We start from the raw sequence: 23578 nt of genomic DNA, 5'->3' as shown, positions 1-23578 counted from the left end.
GTAAATTTTGCAGTTTTGTTAATTTAAATGTAAACTAACTATGACATTGCTGTAAGAAATTGGGTTATTGGTGTAGGGCAGGGGGTGAAACCCTACTAAAGCAGTAACCACAATCCTTGTCAGGGTGTAGTCAAATCCCAAATAAACCTGTGCTCACCCCTCTGGTAGCTTGGCAAGAGCAGTCAGGCTTAACGTATAGGCATTGTGTAAAGTATTTGAGCATTATTTCAAACAGTTATCAACTACGTCCTAAGGCATCATTCATAAATCCAATCATAAATATCATACAATACTATAAAATGTATTGTATATTGGCACAGATGGTTCAAAAAGGACGATATAACCAAGAATTGTCAAAAGGGTAATCGTATATATATATTCAATAGCAAGTGATATTCAGCAGTATCAAAGATACATAGAAAGATAGAAAGTGAAGGGTGCCCAAAGTCAATAATGTGCATAAAATGCTCAGAACTGTGCAGGTGACGCAGATTGCTAAACCAAAGAGGACAAAAACAGTGAAAAGAAATAAAATTTCACTGATGTGCTTGGAAAAGTAGATAATTCATAAAGATTCCATTGCTCATATATATGTAATCCATATCTTTTTCAAGCGTTATAATATTGACGCCATTTTGGCCCTTCAGAATTCAGCAGGTTATCATCAGGACAAATATATTTGTGGAAAACCAAAAAATGGATTGCTGCAGGGTTGTTACTGGCCTATGAATTGGGGACATAAACAAAATACTCAAGGGATAGTAACAAGGAATAGTGCTTGAAACAACCCCCAAGTGGTCAGTCATAAGATATTAGCCCTTGTGGAGAAGAAATCTTGTGTTCAAAAGCAGCGTCACACCACAAGGCATGAAGGAATCAAACACTAACACAGTGAAAACACACCACAAAAAGGATCCAACACCAGATTAGAAAATAGAGTATTTGTTCATAAATGAAACAAGGCCAAAACAGCAAATATCTAATCAGTAGAACCGGAGATATGGAAGTTTAAACATTTAAATGAATATAGGGCCAACAAGCAGAAAGCTCCCACTCAGGACATCTGGTCACGCAGGACCGGTACAAAGTCACAAGTTCAGGCTGACTGCGATGGAGGGTGGGCCGGGTCGAGAACCCAGGTAGGCCGCTGGACAAGAATACAATAAATCCTGGTTGTGGATTGTTGTGAGGTCCCATGCAAGGATATATACTGCGCAGCCGCAGCGATGCGTCAGTTGCAGTCAGGTGCAAGGTTGTGATGCAAGGTTCTGCATCATCAAGAAGGCTGTGGACGAGGGAATTTGGTGCTGCAAAGTACAGCATCAAGGATACGTCATGCAGCTGAAGTGATGCTTTGGTTCTGAGGAACTGTGTGGCTGTGACAAGATATCCTGTGTCATCGTTGAGGCTGCCACGGACAAGAGGCTTGCGATGGGAGGGCCTGCATCAGGGATGCGCGGCACATTGGCAGTTCCGATGTGGGCTGTGAGGTTGATGCGGAGTCCATGTGCAGGGAGAATCCCTGCAGCAGAGGCTGGTTCTGCCCGGGGGTTGTGCTGAGCAGCAAAGGTGATGTGTCAGTTCTGCCCGATCCACAGTGGGCTGGCTGAGCACCTTCCACTTCCAAGGGTCCAAGACTGGGGTGGCACCACTTGGCAGGATAGAATTCACAGTTACAACGTCCAGCTACTGATTACAAGAGACTAGCCCTTGGAATTACTCTGGTAGTCCTGGGTATAGGTTGCGGTTCTAGTCCTTCTCACCCAGGCAAGAGGGCAGCAGGTCAGCACAGCAGGCAGCCAAGCTATGCCTGACTGAAGAGCCCTAGCTAGGGTGAAACTTGTCCTAGATTGCTTGTTTTCCAGTTTAGGGAGAACCTGGCCTGGGAGTTCGAGCTGACTGTTCCCATGAGGAGCAGGGTCAAGGCTGATTTGCATGTGGCTGGGTCCAAAATGAGGTGGCATGGTGGGGGAAAAATGATTGATTGAGATGCAGCTCAAGCAATCGCCAGTGGCTGTGATTAATGCAAGCATTTCATCCATCGCCTTGTTGTTTTTGCATTTGCTGCCAGGTATGCCCCACCATGGATCCCGGGTTCACTGTGCCAATGCAACCAAGCCATTATTATTACTGGATTTATAAAGCACATGGCTACCCGAAACCGGGCTTCTCAGAGCTAAAAGAGACCAGTAAACTACCAGCAACTTACCTGGGAAAGAGTTGAGTTGTTAATTGCTTGCAAAAACCCCACAAATAATTTTCACTTTCCAGATTAACCGGAAGTTAATTCTATAACTTTGGGGCTAAATAAGCAAAGGACCGACTGCCACTCCTGGATCTTTTTATCCTGGGTATAGCAAGAAGGTCCAAAAAGCTTGATCTAAAAGACCTAATAGGTTGGTAAGAAGCAATCAATTGGTGGAGAAATTTGAGGCCCTGATTATGTTTGGCCCGGTGAACCAGGTAAAGAGCCTTGAACTGAATTCTGCTGCTTATAGGTAGCCAATGCAGCATTATAACAGCTTCACTTGCTGAGTAAAACTTCGGAGCTCCCAAAAGAATCCAAGCAGCAGCAGTTTGAGTCATTTGCAGTTTCCTGATCACTGCTTCAGGGTTCCCTAAATAAATGGTTTTACCATAGTCCAAACATGATAATATCACACCCTGGACCTCAATCCTTTTACCTTCCGGTGGGAGCCCTTTCAAGGTTTTCTGAAGGGCTCTCAAAAGGCCTAAACCGATGCCTGTGGTCGTATTCGCCTGAGAGGCCATGGAGAGTTAATGATCTAAAGTAAAGCCCAGACTTTTTACTTCAGTTTTAGGCACCGGACAATCACCTAATGCAGAGGGCCAACTGATTTGTTGCCAAAGAGATGAGTTATTACCAACCACAAGCACCTCAGTTTTCTTGCCATTCCCCGTCAAACAGCTGTTAAGAGTCATGGAGGTAGCCGCTACATCATAAGGCAATGTAACAAACAGCTCCTAACAAATGCAGGAAACCATAGAGAAGCCAAACACCCCAATGATGTCAGACAGTGGGTGCTAGTATATATTGAAAATGGTTGGGCTATACCTGGCTGAAGAGCCATAACTAGGGCAAAACTGCTCCAGGGTTGTTTGTGTTCCAGTTCAGGAAGGTCCTGTCATGTCAGTTTGGGCTGGACTGCTCCCATGAATAGCAGGGTCAAGACTGATTTGCATATGGCTGGTTCCAAACTCAGGTAACATGGTGGGCAAAAGACGATGGGTTGGGATGTGGCCTGAGCGATCGCCAGTGGCTGAGATTAATTCAAGCATTCCATCCATCACCATGTTGTTTTTGCATTTGCCTCCCTAAGTGCACCAGGCATGCCCAGACATGGTACCAGGCTCACTGTGCCACCTGAACCAAACTATACCTGGCTCAAGAGCCCTAACTAGGGCAAAACGTGTTGTGGGTTGCTTGTGTTCTGGTTCAGGGAGGACCTGACCTGGCTGTTCAGGCTGGACTGTTCCCATGAGGTGCAGGGTCAAGACTGATTTGTATTTGGCTGGGTCCAAATTGAGATGGCATGGTGGGCAAAATAAATTATAGATTGGGATGTGGCTCCTAATGATTGCCTGTGGCTGAGATTAATTGAAGCATTCCAAAAATCACCTTGTTGGTTTTGCATTTAATGCCCTTAGTGCACCGAGTATGCCCAGATGTGGGCTCCTGGCTCACGGTGCTGCTGGAATCAAGCTATACCATGACTAGGGTAAAAGTGGTCCTAGGTTGCTTGTGTTCTGGGAAGACCTGGCCTAGAAGTTCAGGCTGGACTGTTCCCATGAGGAGCAGGGTGATGATTGTTTTGTATATGACTGGGTCCAAACTGAGGTGTCACGGTGGGGAGAAAAACAATGGACTGGGATATAGCCTGAGCTATCGCCAGTGGCTGATTAATTCAAGCATTCCATCCATCACCGTGAGATATTTTTGCTTCTTCTTCAGCAGGTCCAGTAGTGTACTGAAGAAGGTGTCCAGGTGTGCCACAGTTATACCTGGCACAAGCCTGTGATTGTAGGTGATTCATGGTCCCTCCTTAACCAAGGGGGAGAAAGTCCCCAGGGGTAGTCCTACCCACTTTTGTAGCAGCTTCTGTGTGCCCTACTGCAAAATATCCCACAGTGCCACTCTGTATCAAGATGACAGAACCTTTCCTTCCTAGGTCAGAGCTCCTATGCCCACCCCAGAGATTTGGCCAAGGAAATGAGCAACCCTTTCTCTGTGGTACCCCAAAACTGGTTCTGGGGCATCTCCTCTTTGACAGAGATTGATGAGTGACTGACTAGAGATTCAAAAGAGGACGCAGGCCGAGGTGTTAAGTACATCTGGCTGTGACAGGGTAGTCCTCTTTGAAGTTAATTGAGTTTCTGTGGTAATGGTCACCCTGCCGGAGGAACAGAGCACCTCCCTACACCAAAGCCTTTGTTGCAGTCTGGGATCAAGTTTATACCTCATCCAGTAGCATTTTCAGCTTCTGGGGGACAGCTGGAAGCTCATGAAAATGTGCTACTAGAGGCTTCAAGCAGGGCAAATGTGACTTTCTAAAAGTCCCTCTTCTAACATAGTTACTGCAAATCTGAATTTACCAGTGAATTAGACTTGTAATAAATATTTTAAAAAGCCCAATAATTAACTCTGTTGCTGTTTTCTAGAGGGAGATAACATTATTCAGTTTAATTTGCAACTCAATGCTTTCTTACGGATCACATAACCTTGCTACAGTGAAAATAGTGTTTGAGGCCCTGTCACTGAAAGGACAATTAACATTAAACTTTACATGTCCTATGTTTAGTTACCATGCACCCTGGGCATTAAGGCCTACGTAGGGATAATTCGTTAATATTTAAAAAGAGGGTTTGTGCATGTCAAAGGGGGTTTATTTTGCAAATTTGCAGTTCTATAATTGCACTAACAGGCTACATTGGTAGGCCTGTAATCTTGTTTTGCTCATTCACTACAGAGGTGGCACATGGCACCCCAGTAGTGATATTTAACTTACAGGCATTGTGTACTCTTTGTTCCATATACTAGAGAATTATAAGGAAGTTATATATACAAACTAGGAGTATAGTGAATTTCAACATTTTGTAGGGGTTATGGCTCATTCACTGGGGCCTGGTTAGCACAGTCTCAGTGCATACAGTCAAAGAACAGCAGCACCAGTCCAAAAACATGGAGTGGGGGTGATCATGCGAAAATAGGCATTTTCCTACAAAGGCCACAGTTAAACTATGTTTTTAGACATCCAGTTGGACCCATCACCAGGATCTAGATGTTCATAGCTCAATCTCCAAGTCAGCACTGCATCATCAGTGGTACATTCATAGTTTACACATTTAACACCATGTCAAAATTCAGTCAAGGTTCCAGCTTTACGCACCCTGTGAAAAAGACAGAAAAGACAGAAAAGACAACACAGCTCCCTCCTTTCATATGACAAACACCAGATTCATAGACAGGTTATAAGAAATGGTGCTATGTGGCTCTAAATGCACACTCCCACTCCTTACAACACAACAGAGGCACAAAAGCACAAGGTGATGGACATCCATTAAATAATGGATTCACAAAGCTCCAGCTGATGTGCAAATGTGGACCATGCAGAGTTATCTGATCATGAACAACTTTGAGCTTGTATATTAGAAATGACTAACACCCTACCCCAAAGTTTGTTCATAAAAAATACCATTGTTGTAGACAACACTACCTATTTGTAATACTCATCATGGGTAATGGAAAGTGTTCTAACTATACAGGTAATATTATGCCTTTGTGGATAATGGGTAGGGTGAAATCTCACATTTTACTTGATTTGATTGCCTTAGTTTTTTTTTTTTCACTATTGGTAGAAGGCAGCTAGCGTACTAAGGCCCAGATTTACAAGGTTTTGTGCCGCTGTAGCACTCCAATTTGTGGCACAACGGTGGCAATAAATGGGCTCCCTATTTACAAAGTGGCGCTAGATCTGTCTAGCGCCACTTTCCTGAAGCTTGCACCATTTTTTAGGAGCACCGCCTAACCCTGCACATTTAACAAGAATCATATGGAGGGTAGACGTTCCCTACTAAAAAATGGCACTAGCCCCCTAATGCCATCTTTACAAGCCTGCCAAAAAATCATGCATGGATCATAAAAACAGTGCAAATACTCATTAGCGCCGAAATTATAACTCCTGGTCAGACGAGGTGTTAAAATGGTGCAAAGGCACAGGTATAAAAGGAAACCACACATTAGGCACTCTGACAACCACCAGAGAAACATGAACCTGTTACTGCTCCAGCTAGGCACGAGGAGAAGAAGACAGCGACGACGCCAAGCATTGCCAGCCTCACCGCAGGCCCTCCATCACCACTACACCAACCACAAAGGGAGCGCAGGAGGAGAAAATGAATCTATCACCAACAGATAACCGGCCGAAGGGAGGAACCTGCCATCAGATACTACCGGCGGGAGTCCATTGTGCAGCTGCTTCATGACATCGCACTAGCAATTACAGCCAGGATGCATAGGTCAACCAACATACCATCCATAACCAAGCTCCTGGTTGTGCTGCACATGCTGGCATCTGGCACTTCCAGTCAACCGTAGCAGAAATAAGTGGATTATCTCAGCCCTCCATCTCAGCCCACTGCCACGAGTGTAGGATGCAATCATCCACCTCACTCCTCACCATACCCTGTTCCTCAACACCCAGCAACTGCAGCAGGAGACCAAACAGGGATTTATACAGTTTCTGGTTGCCCACTTGTGCTGGGTGCCATGGTCTGCCCGCATGTGCTACTTGTCCCTCTTGCCGAAACCGAATACTTGTACAGGAACAAGAAGCACACGCATTCAATCCATGTGCAGACCATTTTGGACAACAAGGGATTATTCACAAATGTGCTGGCCATGTATTCTGGAAGTGTTCAGGATGCCTACATCTTCCAGCATTCCGCCACAAACCAACACTTCCACGATAGGTAATATGGAAATGGCCTACTTATCAATCTCTGACTGGCACTGTCACAAGTGAAAAATACCAACACACTGCTCAGTGGCAACCACATGTTTGACAAATAGTGACTGAAATCCAGAGGTGACAACACCTCAATGTTTACAAATGTACATGTATAGCTCCCCTGCAGCTTGGTGATGCGGTAGAGGGGTATTCAATGGGTGGTGATATGGCCATACCCAAGCAAAAATCATGACATTTAACACAGCATCAGCCATACCATGATAGGTGTACCAGAGGCAGTGGATAATTTACTGACACCAGCCCAGGGTTGTGGTTTGCATGGCACATTTGTGAGTTATACGATTATTGCTTCACATATTGGCTTTCACTATGTATGCCCAATTGTCCAACACACTTGAAGAGTGCAAAAATACATTAGGGACTGTTGTCATTCTGAAAGGGACACCTTCCTGCACATACTGCAACTATTACCTAGAAGCCTGCCACTCACTGCAGCATGGTGCTAGAATGACTGCATTGGGGTTGGGCTGTAGATCATACACATGAGCTACTGTAAGCACACACTTGGACTTTGCTCTTTTTCATATGTCCCCACCTTGCACTTTGTGAATGACACATCTCAATGCATTTACTTCATTTGTTGAAATGCACAGCTCCATTTCTACGTACCTAGGCCCGCATTGTTTTAGTGTCATATGATGCATTCTGTTAAATAGTTTCAATCTCTGACAAAGATGGACAAAGATCATTTGTAACGTGCATTTATTTACGCATTTATTTACATGTGCTATTGTGAATTATTGATTCAGTTCATTGCACGGGAGATAGACCCCATGAGAGATCCCAATTCATTGGATGCCCAATGAGATACAAGAGGTAGGGGAGCATGTAACCAGACATGTGTGGAAGAGGAGTGATTCAGTCAGGAGGTGGTCACATTGCCATTATGTAGGACGGGGCACGTTGACAATCCATAGGTCTGATTGGTCAACAGTGCGTAAGGGAAGTGGGGATGTAGATTGTTCTAGTGACATTGGCACAATCTTAACCACAGAACTAAAGAAAAACTTCCCATGTGCCACAGACTGTAGCTACTGAGATGTTTTACGGGTGAGATTTGTTTCTCCCTCATATTCAGCTTCTGATGTGTGGGGTGTACCCCGGTGCGAGCCAGGGATTGTACTGGAGTTGGAGTTGAGGGAGGCACACACACATCAGGGGCAGAAGAAGTTGAATCATAGGTCCCAGTAGCGGCCATCTGTGGGAAGATGTGAGGCATCACTGCAGCAAGGAGAAACTGCTGGTTTCTCAACACAGCAGAAATGTCATGGTAGTAGCCAGCCAAGTACTCCTTGAAGGATACCAGCTCCTGCTGCATGGACTGCATGACAGTAAGCATTTACCCCAGCCTATTAGCAACCTCGCTGGTGCCACTTTGGTAGGAAATTTGTTTTGTGCCTCTGCCTAAGAACGCCAGCAATTTCGGCCAGGGACTGCTTCAGTCAATGAAGCAGGGTCTGGGGGTCTCTGATGGCAGGAGAGTTGTCCCTGTTGGGACTGAGGCACCTCTGTACTTTAGCTAAGCTGCGTGCCATGGTATCCATCCTCACCCTCACATTTTATGCCAGCTCCCCCGGACTCCTACCGCTTGACTTTGGAAAATTATTTCTGGGGCCTGGGAGTCCCGGACTCTGTGTGAGCTGGCAGGTGGTCTGTGTGTTCTGTTGGTTGAGTCATCTGGAGACCCTGCAAAGCTGTGCGTCCTCCCTGCAACCAGTGATGGTGACCGGATGGACCCAGGATCTGCTGGATGGTGTCTAGATTGATGATTGCTAGCTGGTCATCAGGGCTGTCTTGGGCGTCCAGGACAGGCAGCTGGTCAGGAGGGATTTCTTCAGTCTCTGCAATGGGATGGAGATATGTCACTATTGTCCTGTACTAGCTATTCTATTCAGTCGTAGGTTTTTAGTTTCTTTGCCTAATTTTAATGGCACTGAGCCACACATCAAGTCCCTCATTCATGGGACCCTGGCTGAACACAGTGCCACCAGGACATGCATTTGGATAACCCTCTGTTGAAACATTGTGCAGTTACACATATCCAAATCATGTCACCTTATAAGTTACGCAGCTTTTCATTTGCATCTGCATGTGCAACATTTCTTGGTGTACATTGCATGGAATTTGGATGCCATGGGTGTTGTTTGTGCTGTACCCACTCAAGACCCATGGAATCAGGCAGAATCTGTTGTATTGCCAGATCTGCATTTTGGGGACTGTTTCAGGTCCCTATGCCACCCCACATGTGCTGAAGAAGTGATGCAAGGGGGGTAACTGTCAAGGTGCATCCACCATGTGATCTCTTGTTTTGTGTTTTATCCTGCACTATCCATAGTAAGATGCACCCACCTTGTGTAAATGTGTCCATACAAGGAGGTGTCCCTTCATGCCCAAAAGCAATCATGCCCTCAACACAGGCCCCCTTGCAGTATGGCAGCAAAATGTGCAGCAGCCTGAGTGGTGAGGACAGTGGAGCCCCATCTGTTGTGTGCAAGTTACATTAGTGCCCTTTCCCAGTGGTACAGGCAGGCCTTTCCCAGACCTTGGTGCCCCCCATGCACAACATACCTGGTCCGTTCTGCCCACTGTGAGTCAGAAATGGCTAGATTGTACAGTTGACACAGTGAAGGTAGTGGTGTGAAGTCAGTGCATATGGGGGAATTGGGTGTCAGTGGATATTACATGCATTTGATGTTTAGCCATTAGTGTGCCCCATACAAACCATTAGCATGAACACAGTGCCTCCACAGGTCCTCCCCCTTTTGTAATTTGTGGGTTACAACATTTCCCCCACACTGCAATGTACCCTGTGTTTGTTGTAGCTTCTCAATTGCTGCAGTGTCCTGTCTCTGGACTCCTTCCACCACCTCCTCTGGAATGACGGCTGCCACCATCTCCTCCAGCTCATCCAGCTGCTCCTGGGGTGTGGGACTTCCACCTCCGGTCTGCAGTGCTGCCTTTCTGTTGCTGGCCAGTTTCTCTTTAGTTCTGCACTTGCAATCGTGCCACTCTTCTTAAAGTCCGCCACAGTTCTTCTGACCTCAGCCACACTGTTGACTTTATCTACTATGGACTGCCAAATGGCCTCCTTCCTATCTATTGGCAATTTAGAGATGACAAAGAGCTGGTGTTGGTGCCCTTCACCTCTGTGATCAGTATTTTATTTTCCTCCTGACTGGACCTGCACTTCCTCTTCCTTTTCCCCTTATCCTGTGACTCTGCATGGGCATCCTGGCTGGTACCTGGCTCATTGAGGATTCTCTGGGGTCTCACATGTCCAGAATTCTCCATTTTTCTATTTTCAGCCTTCTTTTTGGCATTTTCGTGGGCTTTTTCTGGACACTTTTTGCAGAAAAGTGACACTATTACGATTAGTGTCACGAAACATGCCGCAAATTTGGTTAGCGTCACTTTTCCAGCAGCAGCGCCATTTACTTTTGCGACACGTCGCTTACATTAGCACCATTCTTTGTGGCACTAAGCTTTCCTTACCACTATGTTACACCATATTGTAAATATGGCGCTTACGTGGCGCAAGGAAATGTAGTGCAGCGTTACATTTTTTGCCCCATTGCTTGTAAATCTGGGACTAAGAGCCTCATTATATCTTCCTTGGAACTCTTGATTCAGTAACAGTGTATCCGGAATTCGAGATGCCATATGATGTGTTCATTTCAGTGGTCGGTATAGCTGCACCATTTGGAACATGGCTTTGGGAATAACTTCAAAAATTAGTGTTCACGCACTGATTTTGGCAGATTTGTCCCACATTACAGGCTCTTTTTCCCAGTCTTACTCCACTAGCTTTTGCACTAGGAAAAAATACCCAGAGAAAACCCCACAAGTGAAAGTTACAATCCAGATTCAACTAATAACTAGTAACATATAGGTAAGATTTTGTGGCTGAGTCCCACAAGGCTGTATGAGTACTGGAAGCAGTATTATAGGTGTACTCTTTTATAATGTTACAGTCGATTGTAAATCGACAGGACAAGGTCAATTCGCTACTAATAAAGTGCAAAGTGGGCACAGTCCTTTCTATTTGTATAAATTGTTTATGCATGCGATCCAATTATTCCTATTTTATTCCCGTTTTAGATGTTTTAGGTCCAATACACGAAGCAGTGAACTATTGGGGTACCTTTGCAAACTGCTACGTGCCTTTGTGAATCTGCCCTCTGTGTTGATGGTCACATTGATAGCAGCAACTGGCGGGTCTCTTGACGCTGAATATTGCGCAAGTCAGTGACCACCGGTAAACATTATCCTTTTAATCATTTACCCTAAAGGTTGCAGAGGATCAAGCGTTATAAAGACCCAAGGGGTGAGCTAGGCTTTAGCTTTTTTCGTTGGCTTGCTTTGAAGCCTGCCTCCTGCTCCAGCACTGAACAGCTTACGGGGGGGACCAGGCCTTCCCAGGGCCTTGAGAACATGAAGCCGATTACTGCAGCCCTGTGCTGCGCGCTGCTGTCCCTCGGCGGCGCCCTCAGCCCTCAGCCTCTGGTGCCTGAAGACTGCAACGCCACCGACGTCCAGGCAGGCCTGGTCCTTGACGAGATAAACAAAGACCGGGATGAAGGTTACATCCTCAGCCTGTTCCGCGTGGCCGACGCTCACAGCCAACCCGTGGTAAGAGCTTGGGGGTGTCTCCATGCCCTGTCCGCAGTGCTTAATTTGTAAATAAAAAGGTGCCGGTGCCCAAAGTCCTCCTCTTAAACGCGCGGCTGCTGCAATTAAATGTGTGAACCCGAAATACTGAGGCGGCGTAATCCTTAAACCATCTCGGGCCTTTTCAATCCAAATAAAGCCACTCCCTGCCCCTTCAGCTCACTCTTGCAGCTTTCTGCTTTCTCCCTTTATGAAACTTTTTCGTTTTCCTCTTCCTCCGTCTCTACCATATATGTCTTTTGCTCGCACCAAATGCTTGAGGCATAACAATAAGCCCCGGCCCTAAAAAATAAGTGCCGGTGCTCCGCACCGGAAACAACAAGCACTAATTAAGCACTGCCTGTCCGAAAGCCTAGAGTTAGGGGGAATGTGCATTTGTCTTAAACATGGTCAATAGCTCTCTGTCCCTTCACATAGAAAATACTTTTCCAAATTAAAAATTATCTGCCCTGCGACCTCACCAAAGAAAATGGGCGTGGTAAGGGCACTGCACCAATGTCTTGCAATGTATTTAGCAGCAACTCTAGAAGGGCAGGGAGGACGTGAAATAAGCGTAGAGGCTCACAATGTTGCGACATTGTGGGTGTTCATTAAATTTCTATTGCGTAACCAATTTTGTCCCTGCTGGGTCCAATTTACCTTTGCGAAAAAATCTGCACCTAAGGCGGATTTTCCGCAGTGTTCAGTGCAACCGGCAGATGTAGATATCCGCATCGAGATATTGTGAATCCAGATCTGGGATCTGTGAGCAGAAGTATCACTTTTTGTGCACCTTGGTTACACTTAGGTGTGCGAAAGTCTTATGGCTAAAGTGCATAATTACTTTGCATCAGGTCATGAGCCGCTCCATTGGTTTCAATCTGCATCTTCATAGACTCACTCCTCTGAGAAATGATGCTAATTTTATAACAAAACGGGGTCTGTATGGATGGAGAAGCCGTGCAGCAATAACTTCTTCACAGTTTCCAGTCCCTCTGGGCCAGCCTTCACCCTTATCAGGTTGGTAAAATGTGGATTATACAGCTCAAACTAAATAGCTATGCAATGAGAAGAGTTGGTTCAGATACAGAGTTCTCAAGAATGTGAAACGTAAATAGTAATTTTACAGATTTTTCTAAAAAATTGCATAAGTGCGATGCTTGATGGTAGGTCTGGTGCCTTAAAGGGAATTAATAGCTAGATGAACAGTCCGTGAAATAATATTCTAACAATTCAGATTCAGAACTGAGTCAGGGAAAATAAAAATGCCGTACCCCCCTCCCCGAAAAATAACAAAGCTCCTGATATACAAACTGCACTTTGCAGTACGTTTTGTAGTATTATAGTAGCACTATGAAACTTATCACAAAGTGCTAGTCACAAACTGCACTTTTATAGTAATGTATACATTTGTAGTAACACACTTTTGAGTAAGTGTACTACATCTCGATATTTAGAAACTGTACTTTTACAGTAACGTACACATTTGCAGTAACTTACATTTTTTGTAGTAAGTCCCTACCTCCATTATTTTCTAAGGGAGTGTGGTGCTTACCAGTGGTTGGCCACGTGTAGTGCTGAACTTACTCAAAAGTGTAAGTTACCTTTGTAAAGCAGGCCCCACATGATTGAGTAGTTCTTTGCACATCGGTGGGTCAACTAGGTTAAGTCAGGTTGCCAAGATCCAGAGGGGGCAAAATGATTTTGGCTCTTTCGCTTGCCTCAGTGTAGAGCAACTTGTTGCTTGTATAGTTTTTCTTAATTCATTTTTTTTTTGGTAAGAAGCTGGGTGGAAATAATGGATCCAAACATGCAGAGTTTTACGCAACAATGATTCTTCCAATGTTTGGGGGGAATGAATTGGGGAACCAGTATAAGGCAATAAAACAATTTTCCCAAGTGAACCAGGCCCAACACTACCTCCCCTTACCTTCCCCTCCTGACCCACCCAGCACAAACATGTATAATGTAGTTTTCAACTTGGGATCGGTCACCTTCATAAGTCTCCCATACATTCATCTGGATGTCACTCGGGCAGGGCTATCATTTCCGTCCGCATAGTCAAGTAGCTTTCCCACCGCTCCATTAAGTTACAGCTCCCATCCTTAGCTCGTGCGTCTCTCCATATTAAAAGCTCTGCTGAGGTCCACCGTACCACGTCCATTTGGCATGCTGTGAGTGAGGGGGCAGCCGCTGCTTTCCAGGACATGGCCATACGAGGCTTCCCAAGGAACAAGGGCCAGAGCCTGGAAAACCATCACTTGTTTTATTGTTTTCGTTGCCACCCTGTGTGCAACAAGCAGGGTGAGGGGGTAGAATAGAATTTGTTATAGCAGAGATACAAGAGGTCACAGTGTGCCAGTAATCCGTCATCACAGGGCATACCCAAACCATATGAAGCAAGTCTGCCCTTTCTTGCCGGCATCTGGGACATTGGGTTCTCACACCTAGGTACATTTTGCCTATTCTATACGGGTAAAGATATGTGTGATGTAGATAGTTGAATTGTGTAAAGCGAAACTGAACATTCCACATTATCAGTATGATGGACCCCAGGCTTCTCTGCCAGGCATCGTCCATAAGCTCCATAGACAATTTAACCTGCCACCATTCCTAAGGGGCTGGAAGTAGGGATTGGAGTGATCCCAATTCAGAGTTCCGTAAATAACTGATATTGCTCGTCTCAAGCTTGCTATAGTCAGCATCAATTCCAGCGGACCAGACTCTGGGAGTCCCACGTTCTACCAGCCACCTCACGGAGGGCCGAATATAACAGAAACTGTTCCTGGGCCAAACTTCCTCCCTCTATCAGGTCTTCAAATTTGCATAGTGTACCGTCTCCCACTATGTCACCCCATGTCGTATACCCTTCTTCCATCCAGGCACCTACTGAGTGAAGTGCTTTGAAGTGCTTTGAGAGCCCTACAGGACAGTGGTTCCCACAAGGGTAAACTGGGGGTGTATGGAGCTCCCCTGCATCTGCAAAACACATACTTTCTCCAACACCATACTGCCACTTTCACCAAAACATTCGGCACTGCACAATAGGATGGACATGTCAAGAGCCACCCCATTAGGAAGCACTCTCCAAGATCAAGATCCAGTGTGTCTTTTTCAGGGCAAGGCACTTAGGGCCAGATGTAGCAAAAAAGCAATTTGCGACTTGCAAATTGCGAGTCCCTGCGACTCGCAATTTGCAAGTCGCAAATTGCTATGCAGTACGGTGTCTCAGACACCGACTGCAACTCGCAATGGGGTCGCAATGACCCACCTCATGAATATTCATGAGGTGGGTCGAAAATTGCGGCCCCATTGCGAGCATAGGCACTCGCTAACATGGAGGCCTGCTGACATCAGCAGACCTCCATGTTAGCGACCTGCTTTTAAATAAAGCAGTTTTTTTTTTTTGAAATGTAGCCCGTTTTCCCTAAGGGAAAACGAGCTGCATTTCAAATAAATCCGAAACCTTTTGTTTCGGTTTTTTCAGGGCAGGGAGTGGTCCCTTGGACCACTCCCTGCCCTGAAAAAATGTTTTGGGGTCCAGTCTCAAACTGGAAGGGGTCCCATGGGGACCCCTTCCAATTTGCGAGTGGGTTACCATCCACTTGAAGTGGATGGTAACTGCGACTCCATTTGCGACCGCGTGAGTTGCATACCACTGCGACTCGCAAATAGGAAGGGAACACCCCTTCCTATTTGCGATTCGGAAATGCATTTTGCGAGTCGGTAACGACTCGCAAAATGCATTTCTGCATAGGAAACACGCATTTGCGAGTCGCAAACGGCTGATTTTGCCGTTTGCGACTCGCAAAGTGTTTCCTACATCTGGCCCTTAGTGCAGCCAACACAGTGGCCATTGAAGTCGGGCTGCAGCATAGTAAGGCTCATAAATGGGAGCGCTTAAGCCACCCGCTTCTAACTTTGGAGTCGCAATTGCTACACTGTGGGGGTTATTCTAACTTTGGAGGAGTGTTAATCCGTAATATACCACCAGCCGTATTACGAGTTCCATAGGATATAATGGACTCGTAATACGGCTGGTGGTAAATCCGTCACTTTTCCGTCACTTTAGGGACGGATTAACACCTCCTCCAAAGTTAGAATAACCCCCTGTGTCTCTTAGTTTATTAGATCAGGGAGGTGAGCAGCAGATGGAGCTCCGAAAAAAAAAGTTTTCTTCAGAATCACCAGAAGTACTGCAAAAAAAAAAAAAGGAGGAAGAATTTAAATCTTTGTTATGGGAACTCTACCCATGGGGGACAGCAGCAGCTTTGTCCAAAAGAGCAATGTTTGCCTGATTAAGATGAGTGCCATACCGAGGTTGCCATCTATAAGATCCTGCTCCAGCTGGACCCCTAAATATTTGAAAGTATCAAATGCCACCCATGGCAAAGGCAAGTTTGTATCTGGAGTATGCCATGTCTTGGGCATGAGCAGTAGTGGAAAAAGGCACAACTTTCAACAATTGATCTGGAGTCCAGATACCTGACCAAAATCGATCAAGGCCAACATGACCACTGGTAAAATTGATGGATCTGTTTCAGATAAATCAGGTTAGCATCATTGAGACCATCTGTGTGTGATCTGTGACCCTGTATCCCCATAAGAGCCCATGTTTCCGTAGTAGACAAGCTAGGGGTTCTATGGTCAGGGCTAACAACAAGGACAGTGGCAGCCCTGCTTGGTCCCGCGTTCAATGGGAAAGATATCTGAAATAATGTAACTTGTGTGTACCCTGGCCATTGGGGAGCTGTAGAGGACCTGAATACATCTGCAAAACCCTGCGCCAAATCCCAGGCTCTGAAAGACACCCTGTAGGTAGTTCCATCGGAAGGTGTCAAATGCCTTCTCTATGTCCAAGGAGACCACCCAGCCTCAAGTATCTGTTCTACGAGCCCAGTCCATGGTTCTAAACAAACAATAGATATTCAGGAATGTGTTTCTCCCTGGAATAAACCCATTCTGGTCTGTATGGATCACTGTGTGTACCATCGGGGTCAATCTACTCACCAGATCTTTCCCTAACACCTTGTAGTCTAGGTTGATTAGTGAAAGTGGACCATATGAAGCAACCTCTAGTGAACCTCTTTCGGGTTTTGGAAGTACCGTGATCAGAGCTACTTGCATGCTTTCCGAGAGGTGACCACACTCATTGGCTCATTTATATACAGCCAAAAATCGTGGAGCTATGCTGGTGTGGTTCAAGGTATAGAACTCGACAGGCAGGCCATCAGTACCAGGTGTCTTACCTCTGGCTATATACGTAATGGCTAAGGAAACTTCCTCAAGCATTAGTGCAACATCTAAGTCTTGCACCAATAAGGGACTGAAAAGAGGTGTGCGAGGATCGCCTCCTGGGTGACACCCGGCAAAGCTTGGTGCAATCTTTTGTAATAGCTTCCAAATTTCTTATTGATGTCTAATTGGAAGTTCACTATGGGACCTGCATGTGATCGGTTAACTCTGATAGTAGTGCATGGGTGTTCTGATTTCACCAGCCATGTCAGTAAACTATTGGCCTTGTCCCCCAAGTCATGCTGTCAATTGGTGTATTCCTTGAAGTCAAAGGTGGCCAGTCCCCCGGATAGATCCCTATCATAGGTCCTAAGACCCTCCAATACTGGATATGTGGCCAGGTTGGTCACCCAATCCCCCTTCGCTGACCTCAATCTATCCTCCAGGTTCAACATCTCTGCCTGAAGAGCTTGCTGCATACCATGACACATGGCTATCCACACACCATGCAACACCGCCCTGAATGCATCCCATGTAGTCATTCCGTCCAAAGCGTAGCCTTCATTCTCTGTAAAATATTTACCTATGTGTTCCCCCACAGTTGTCCAGAATGTCATGTCTGCCAGCACCTGTGGTTGTTAGCGCCAGGTAGGGATGGCTGGGCGTGGTAGTCCCAGGTGAAAACTCACCATCAAGGGGCAGTGGTAAGATAGTGTTCACCTTTAGTACTCCGCTGGTCGGTATTCATTCACTAGTGACCCTGGGCTGCATACTAGGTCAATCCTTGTGTAAAGGGCTCGTAGCGCAGAGTAATGGGAGTAAAAAGAGCGGCTGGCCCGCATTGGGAGCATAAAGCACTACTAAGGTGATCGGATCCCCATCCAGTGTCCCCTCTCTAATGACGTATTGGTCCTCCAGGTCAATTAAGTTGTAAACTGGGACAAACGGAGCTCCTAGGGCTACCCAGAGTAGGACCGCTCTAGCATAAGCAGAGTAAGTGGTGCACAGTATAAGGTCTCACCAGCATTTATGCAATTTCATGAGCTCACCTGCTGTTCAATGTGTCTCCTGAAGGCAGGCAAATTGAATTTTGCGTCGTTTTCTATAGATGCCCATGCCCCTCACATTCCATGTGAGAATGTTACATTCACATGTGGTCATGAGTTTCATGTGTGTTAATGAGTCCTATCTGTGATCTGTATGGTGAGGAAGAGGAATAGCAGTAAGGAGGTCGGGCAAAGAAAAGGAACATACAAATCAGTAAAGAAGAAACAAAACCTCAATAAAAATCCCCTGATCCTAGGCTACACCCTCAATCGGTAATGGCCAAGCACTGCCAACAATGATTGAGCAATTAACATCGAGGCTATGCCTCAATCTGATGTCCCTGAATTAATACAGGAGAAAGAGTAACACTACTATTATTTATTGCATGATTACTTAAAACCTTCGCAAACAAGACAAGTTATACATAAGACAATACAAAGAAAAACGAATGTACATAAACATGCTCTCCATAAGAATGCTCTCTGGGAGGCAATCACCCAGGTATGGGTTCAAAAAATAGATTGATACAAGGAATGAAAGCCTGGGCTGATTGCCTTTTTTGGGGCACTAAGTCAGAAAAAAAGATTTTGAAGTAAATTCTAATGGCCCTTTGTGTGGGCCGTCAGTTCAGATTGAAGCAGCTTGATGAACTTCCCGAATTTGGCTAGGTCGGCCGGTTCCTTTAGAGTGAACACCAGGGACGTAGCCTCCATGCAGGATCTTAGTCTTAGTGACGAAGAAAGAGAGGTCTTAGGAGAAGCGACGTGCATTCATAAGGGCCGGACAACAGCACAATAGGTGGGTGAAGGTTTCAGATTTATATTCACAAAGCCTGCAACCCCTGATAATGGTAACGGAGTTCCATTTCGGGTTTAGCTCTTTTGTTCTCAGGCTGAGCAATCTCACGAAAGCAATTTGTGTCACACAGGTTTTCCTAATAGGGTGGGTCAGATATGGCCATGGTGCCAAAAGCTGTGTGGTGCTGCTGTAAGAAGCAGCTAGTGCTTCTTGCAAGGGAGTCTTGTTCATTCTTTCCAGACCACGTGGCCGGGAAAGCGTTTTTGTCTGTCTTCTCAGCACGGATTTACGATGTGTGATTGGGGCAACCTGATTAGCTCTGCTTGATCAATTTGGAGGTTGTTTAAGGCTGAAGTATTGTGACCAGGGTTTGTGCTTGCGTCAAAGATGTAGCGGAGGACTGACTTCAAGTTGTTAAGTGGGGCCATGACTATCCTGTGGTAGTAGTTCAGGAAGGCCCCCATCAAGGCGCAATGCTAGCCCTCATGACCAAATTCCAGCTTTATCAGGTGGCTCCTTATGTACTGTGGCAACCTGAAGACTCTTTTGTAGATTTTGACAATGAGCTTTTCAATCAGTGTGATGGATTGACCAGGGAATGCTTCATGACCATAATTCCTTGCCGGGAGAAAAGTGGCTTTAAGAGTTTGAAGGATTAATTCTGCTGAGGGTGTTTCTATTGACTTATTGAGCTGGCATATTCTAGTTGTTAATTAATCACCCTTTGCCTTCAAGTGTTGAAGGTGGGCTTTAGGTGTTCCCTTGGCTGAGAGATGGACTCCCAGGAAGTTGTACACATCCGTGTTGCAGACGGTGAGTGGCCCCAGGTTCCAGCAAAAATGCTGATGTTTCAGTGACCCACCAAAGATTACCACTTTAGTTTTAGTAGCGTTTGCATTCATTTTTTTTGCCAAGTTGTTGCTGTGCAATGCTGTTAGTGCTTTTTGTAGGTCGACTTCAGAGTGATCCAACAGGACAATGCCGTCCGCATATTGCAGCAGGGTGACCTTTTGGTTACCATTTTTTGGTGGAATCAGATAGCCTTGTTTTAGTGCCTGTGACATATCTGCACTGTAGAGGTTAAATAGAAGCGGTGCCAAAACGCAGCCTTGTTTTAACCTGTTGGTGGTGGGAATCTCCTTGCTGACTGTAGTGGGTAACAGTTTGAACCATACCCAAGTGGAAGTATATAACAATGTTATTGCTCTTAGAAGCTTGTCTGAGATGCCCCAGTTTTTTAGCTTGTTCCATAGCAGGTTCCTGTCAACGGCGTCAAATGCTGTGGAGTAATCTACGAAGCATGCAAAGAGTGGAGGGGATTATTTAGCCACAGCCTCGTAAGCTAGAAAAGAAAGGTCTATGATGTTGTCCATTGTCGCAGAATTCGTCCTGAAGCCAGTTTGGTTTAGTGGCACTATCACTTTAGCCGCTGCACAGCTTTGCAGTTCTTCCAGAAGGACTGAAGCAAATCCTTTTGCGTCAATGTCCAGGAGGGCAATAAGGCAATAATTGTCTGGGTCTTGTTGTCCCCCTTTTTGTAAATAGGGTTTAATAAGGAGCCTCTCCAGTTTGGTGGTACTTCCAGGCAGTCAAGGCAGGAGTAATACAGTACAGAGAGGATTGGTGACCAGAGCTTCAAATCTTCCTTATAGATGTATGAAGGAATTCCTTTTGGACCGGGGGCTCCCGACTACCTCATTCTACGCAGAATGATGGCAATCTCTCCTGGAGAGGGAGCGAGTCCCATGGCTGATTGATGCTCGTTGGTATCCAGTTGCCCCTCTGGTTGTGTCTGGGAGGATTGGTCAGTTGCTTAGAGTTTTTTTACATGTTCTGCCCAAGAAGCTTAGTTTATCGCATTGTTTCACTTATCACTCTGGCTAATATTGTTTTTTATGTATCTCCATAGTTCACCTTGATTGTGTTTTCTTGTCAAGGTGTAGATGTGAACAGATTCCTTTTCCGCTTGCTGGCGTTTTATCGACCAAATCAGCTGCTTGTGCTGTTTGGTGTATCTCTGAAGATTTGATGCTAGTTCTTTTTTTTCTATGGGGTTGCTCGTTTTGTCAAGTAATCTTCTCAATCTGCCAAGATTTGACTTACTCGCCCCTATGGAATTGTGTTGATGAGTTTTCGTGAAAGGCTGTTGGCACTTGTTGGAGATCCTGCATGTTGCAGGAGATCATTGGTGATATCTGGCCATTTATTTCAGAGTGAGTCGCTCGTCAGTGACAACAGAGTCTGTCCATTGCCACTTTACCACAAGTTGTATGCTTGGGATCCAGTGGGTCTCCATTTTATTAATCTGATTATTTGTGATTCTTCTTCCCCCCGAGGCATTCTGATTGGTTTATACGTTTCCCGGCACCTTGGATGCATCTCAAAGCTTGCTATGGAGGAAGGTGATTGCTTGCCTTTAGTACTGAAATTTAAAAATATGTCAGGTTGTTAATGGCTTCCTCAGTGGAGAAGATATCATCTGGAGTTCTCTTGTTCTGGAAAGTTTTCTGAAACTGTTGTTTAGAGGCACTGACTTTTTGGGAGTGCTGAATGGAAACAAGGCCACGTTTTTTAAAGAATTGTTGGAGTTGGCAGCTGGCGGGACATTCCGGGCAGACCAGGTCCGCTCTTGTTCCTAATGATCTGAGATTGAAATCTCTGCAGATTATGACATTAAAGCCGATGTGAACGCAGACTGCTTCATCCAGTGTATCGACTAGTTGTGCCCTGCTTTCTACTTTTGCTTGGCCGACTATATTAAAATAGAAATTGATTATGAGAAATTTTGATTTGCGGGCCTTGTCGATATTTCCAATCTTATTATTTATAGCATTTGATTATTAGTGGGTAGTGTACTAACTAGGAAGTCTAGATTGATGTTTAAATGGATCAAGAGGCCTCCAGAGGGTCTCCTGAAGATGTTTCTTTTTGTAGATGACTGTAGTATTTCATGGAAGCCTGAGATAGCCAATGAACAGGTTAACCAAGTTCCTTGTAGGCATAATATATACCCATTTGTTAGGAGTTGTTGAGCTGTGTAGTGGTTTAAGAGTCTCTCCAGGCCTGTGATGTTCTAAGAGATGATTTTTAAGTGATGTTCACTATTGTTGTTAGGAATAATGTTGGGTTGTTCTGTTTGGAGTATTGGTGCTACAGTTTGGGCTACTCGCATTCCCGTGATCAAAAAACTCTTTTCTATTGCTGCTCGTTGGGGTGGGATAGGCACAGTGATCAAAAGACACCTTTCTGATGCTGCTCATTGGGGTGGGATAGGTACAGGATATAGAGAGTTTGGTGTAACGCTCATCTACCTTGTGGTGGGAGGTGCTTTTTAAAATGCTGTGGGTGATGACTTTCTGGTGCAAAGTTTGGCTTGATTTTTTGAGTGAGTGGGGGTATTTCTGGTGACCCATTGGTTCTATCTTTATGTCCCATTCCTCCAGGTATTGTTTGTTTATCAGTATCGTGTCTGCTAATGTCGGAGATCTTAAAGTCATAATAGTGGCTTCATGATGGTTACTGTGCTCAGGCAGCACCTTCAATGCTACTCTAACAATATCGTCGGATTTTATATTAGTCACCTCTGATAGGGCCTTAAACAGCCTTAGTAAGTTTGCACAGTTCAGGATGTCGTGGTTGCCTTCAGAGTGATATAGGGGTACGAGGACTGTTTTACTGGAGGTATCCTATTTCCCTGTTCGATTGCCACCTTTGTTTCTGTATCGATGTCATTTGGTGTTCTTGAATTATTCCTGTTTGAGATGGCGAGTTTAGGCTCATCTGGTGATTGGGCTGGTGTTCTGGGCTTTTCCAGGTTATGATGCGGGAAGTCTGAACTCGTCTCTACTGGGCTGACTGGCTTGAGGTACGGAATACTTTTCGTGGGCGTTGGATTGCCCGAAGGCTCACTTGTTATAGCACTTGTAGTGCCGTTTGAGCTGTCTCAGGCTAGTGTCTGTGTGAGTTGGTTGTAGGCTGACTGATAGGCTGAATGGACAGAAGGACTGCATAATTTTGTCCCTGTGTTATTGTTGTTGTGTATGCCAGCTGGGGCCAGTGGTAGTGAGTGTTGGTTAAACGTTGATTGGGAAGCTTCCTGGTTGCCTTGAATTTTTTTCCCCATACTTGTATATTTAAAGATAGGGTATGTAATTAGTTCATCTGAGGGTACTGTTAAAGGGCCCCTTTTTTGCGCTGCCTATTGTGTCTCCTTTTTCAGTTTGTTCTTAGCTTTTTTCAGCCTTTTTTGGCTCTTTTTGAGAGCATTCTTGGCCCACTAGAGGTGCCGCCGTTTGTTGGATCATTTGGCTCGATTTTACTCCTTCCCATTTCCGCACTCCATTGAGGTGGAGTGGTGGATGCTCTGGCGTGATCTTTGGATCGTTATGTGTGTACGGGCTGACATTTGTAGCAATAGGCAATTCCTCTAATTGGGGCGACGGTGAGGCAAGTGGAGCTGGCAGAGTGCACAGATCTGTTTGGACTGGTTCCATCAATGGAATGTGCAATGCCTCAGTCTGAAGTATTGGCAGTTTGGCCGTGCTTGAATTGTACAAAGCTGCTTTCCATTCCGTAATCATACTGGTCAACACTTCCGGTAAAGATGACAGTTAGTCCACCAGTTGCAAATAGGCACAAGCAGGTGCTATAGTATTTAAGAATAGCCCATTTTGTCCTATAGCTGTTAACTTCGCTTCTGTTTTGATGATGGAGTTTTCTAGTGCGTGTATTAAATCCAGTTGCATTTCTAGCTTTTCTGATTGCCATGTGAGGGAACTGATTGTGGCTGTTAGGGTGGTGTT

General features: G+C 45.4%; 1 protein-coding gene across 1 annotated transcript in view; it reads left to right on the top strand.

Moving 5' to 3' along the window:
- Positions 1 to 11359: 11359 nt before the first annotated feature.
- Positions 11360 to 23578, top strand: part of LOC138265421 (fetuin-B-like) — a 34092-nt gene continuing 21873 nt past the window's right edge. The window contains exon 1 of the mRNA XM_069213118.1: positions 11360 to 11678. Within this exon, the coding sequence (XP_069069219.1) occupies positions 11481 to 11678 (198 nt within the window). The 5' untranslated portion in view covers positions 11360 to 11480. The remainder of the gene's footprint in view (positions 11679 to 23578) is intronic.

This window comes from Pleurodeles waltl, chromosome 11 (assembly GCF_031143425.1).
Source record: "Pleurodeles waltl isolate 20211129_DDA chromosome 11, aPleWal1.hap1.20221129, whole genome shotgun sequence".
NCBI lineage: Eukaryota > Metazoa > Chordata > Amphibia > Caudata > Salamandridae > Pleurodeles > Pleurodeles waltl.
This window is presented reverse-complemented; position numbering and strand designations above follow the sequence as displayed.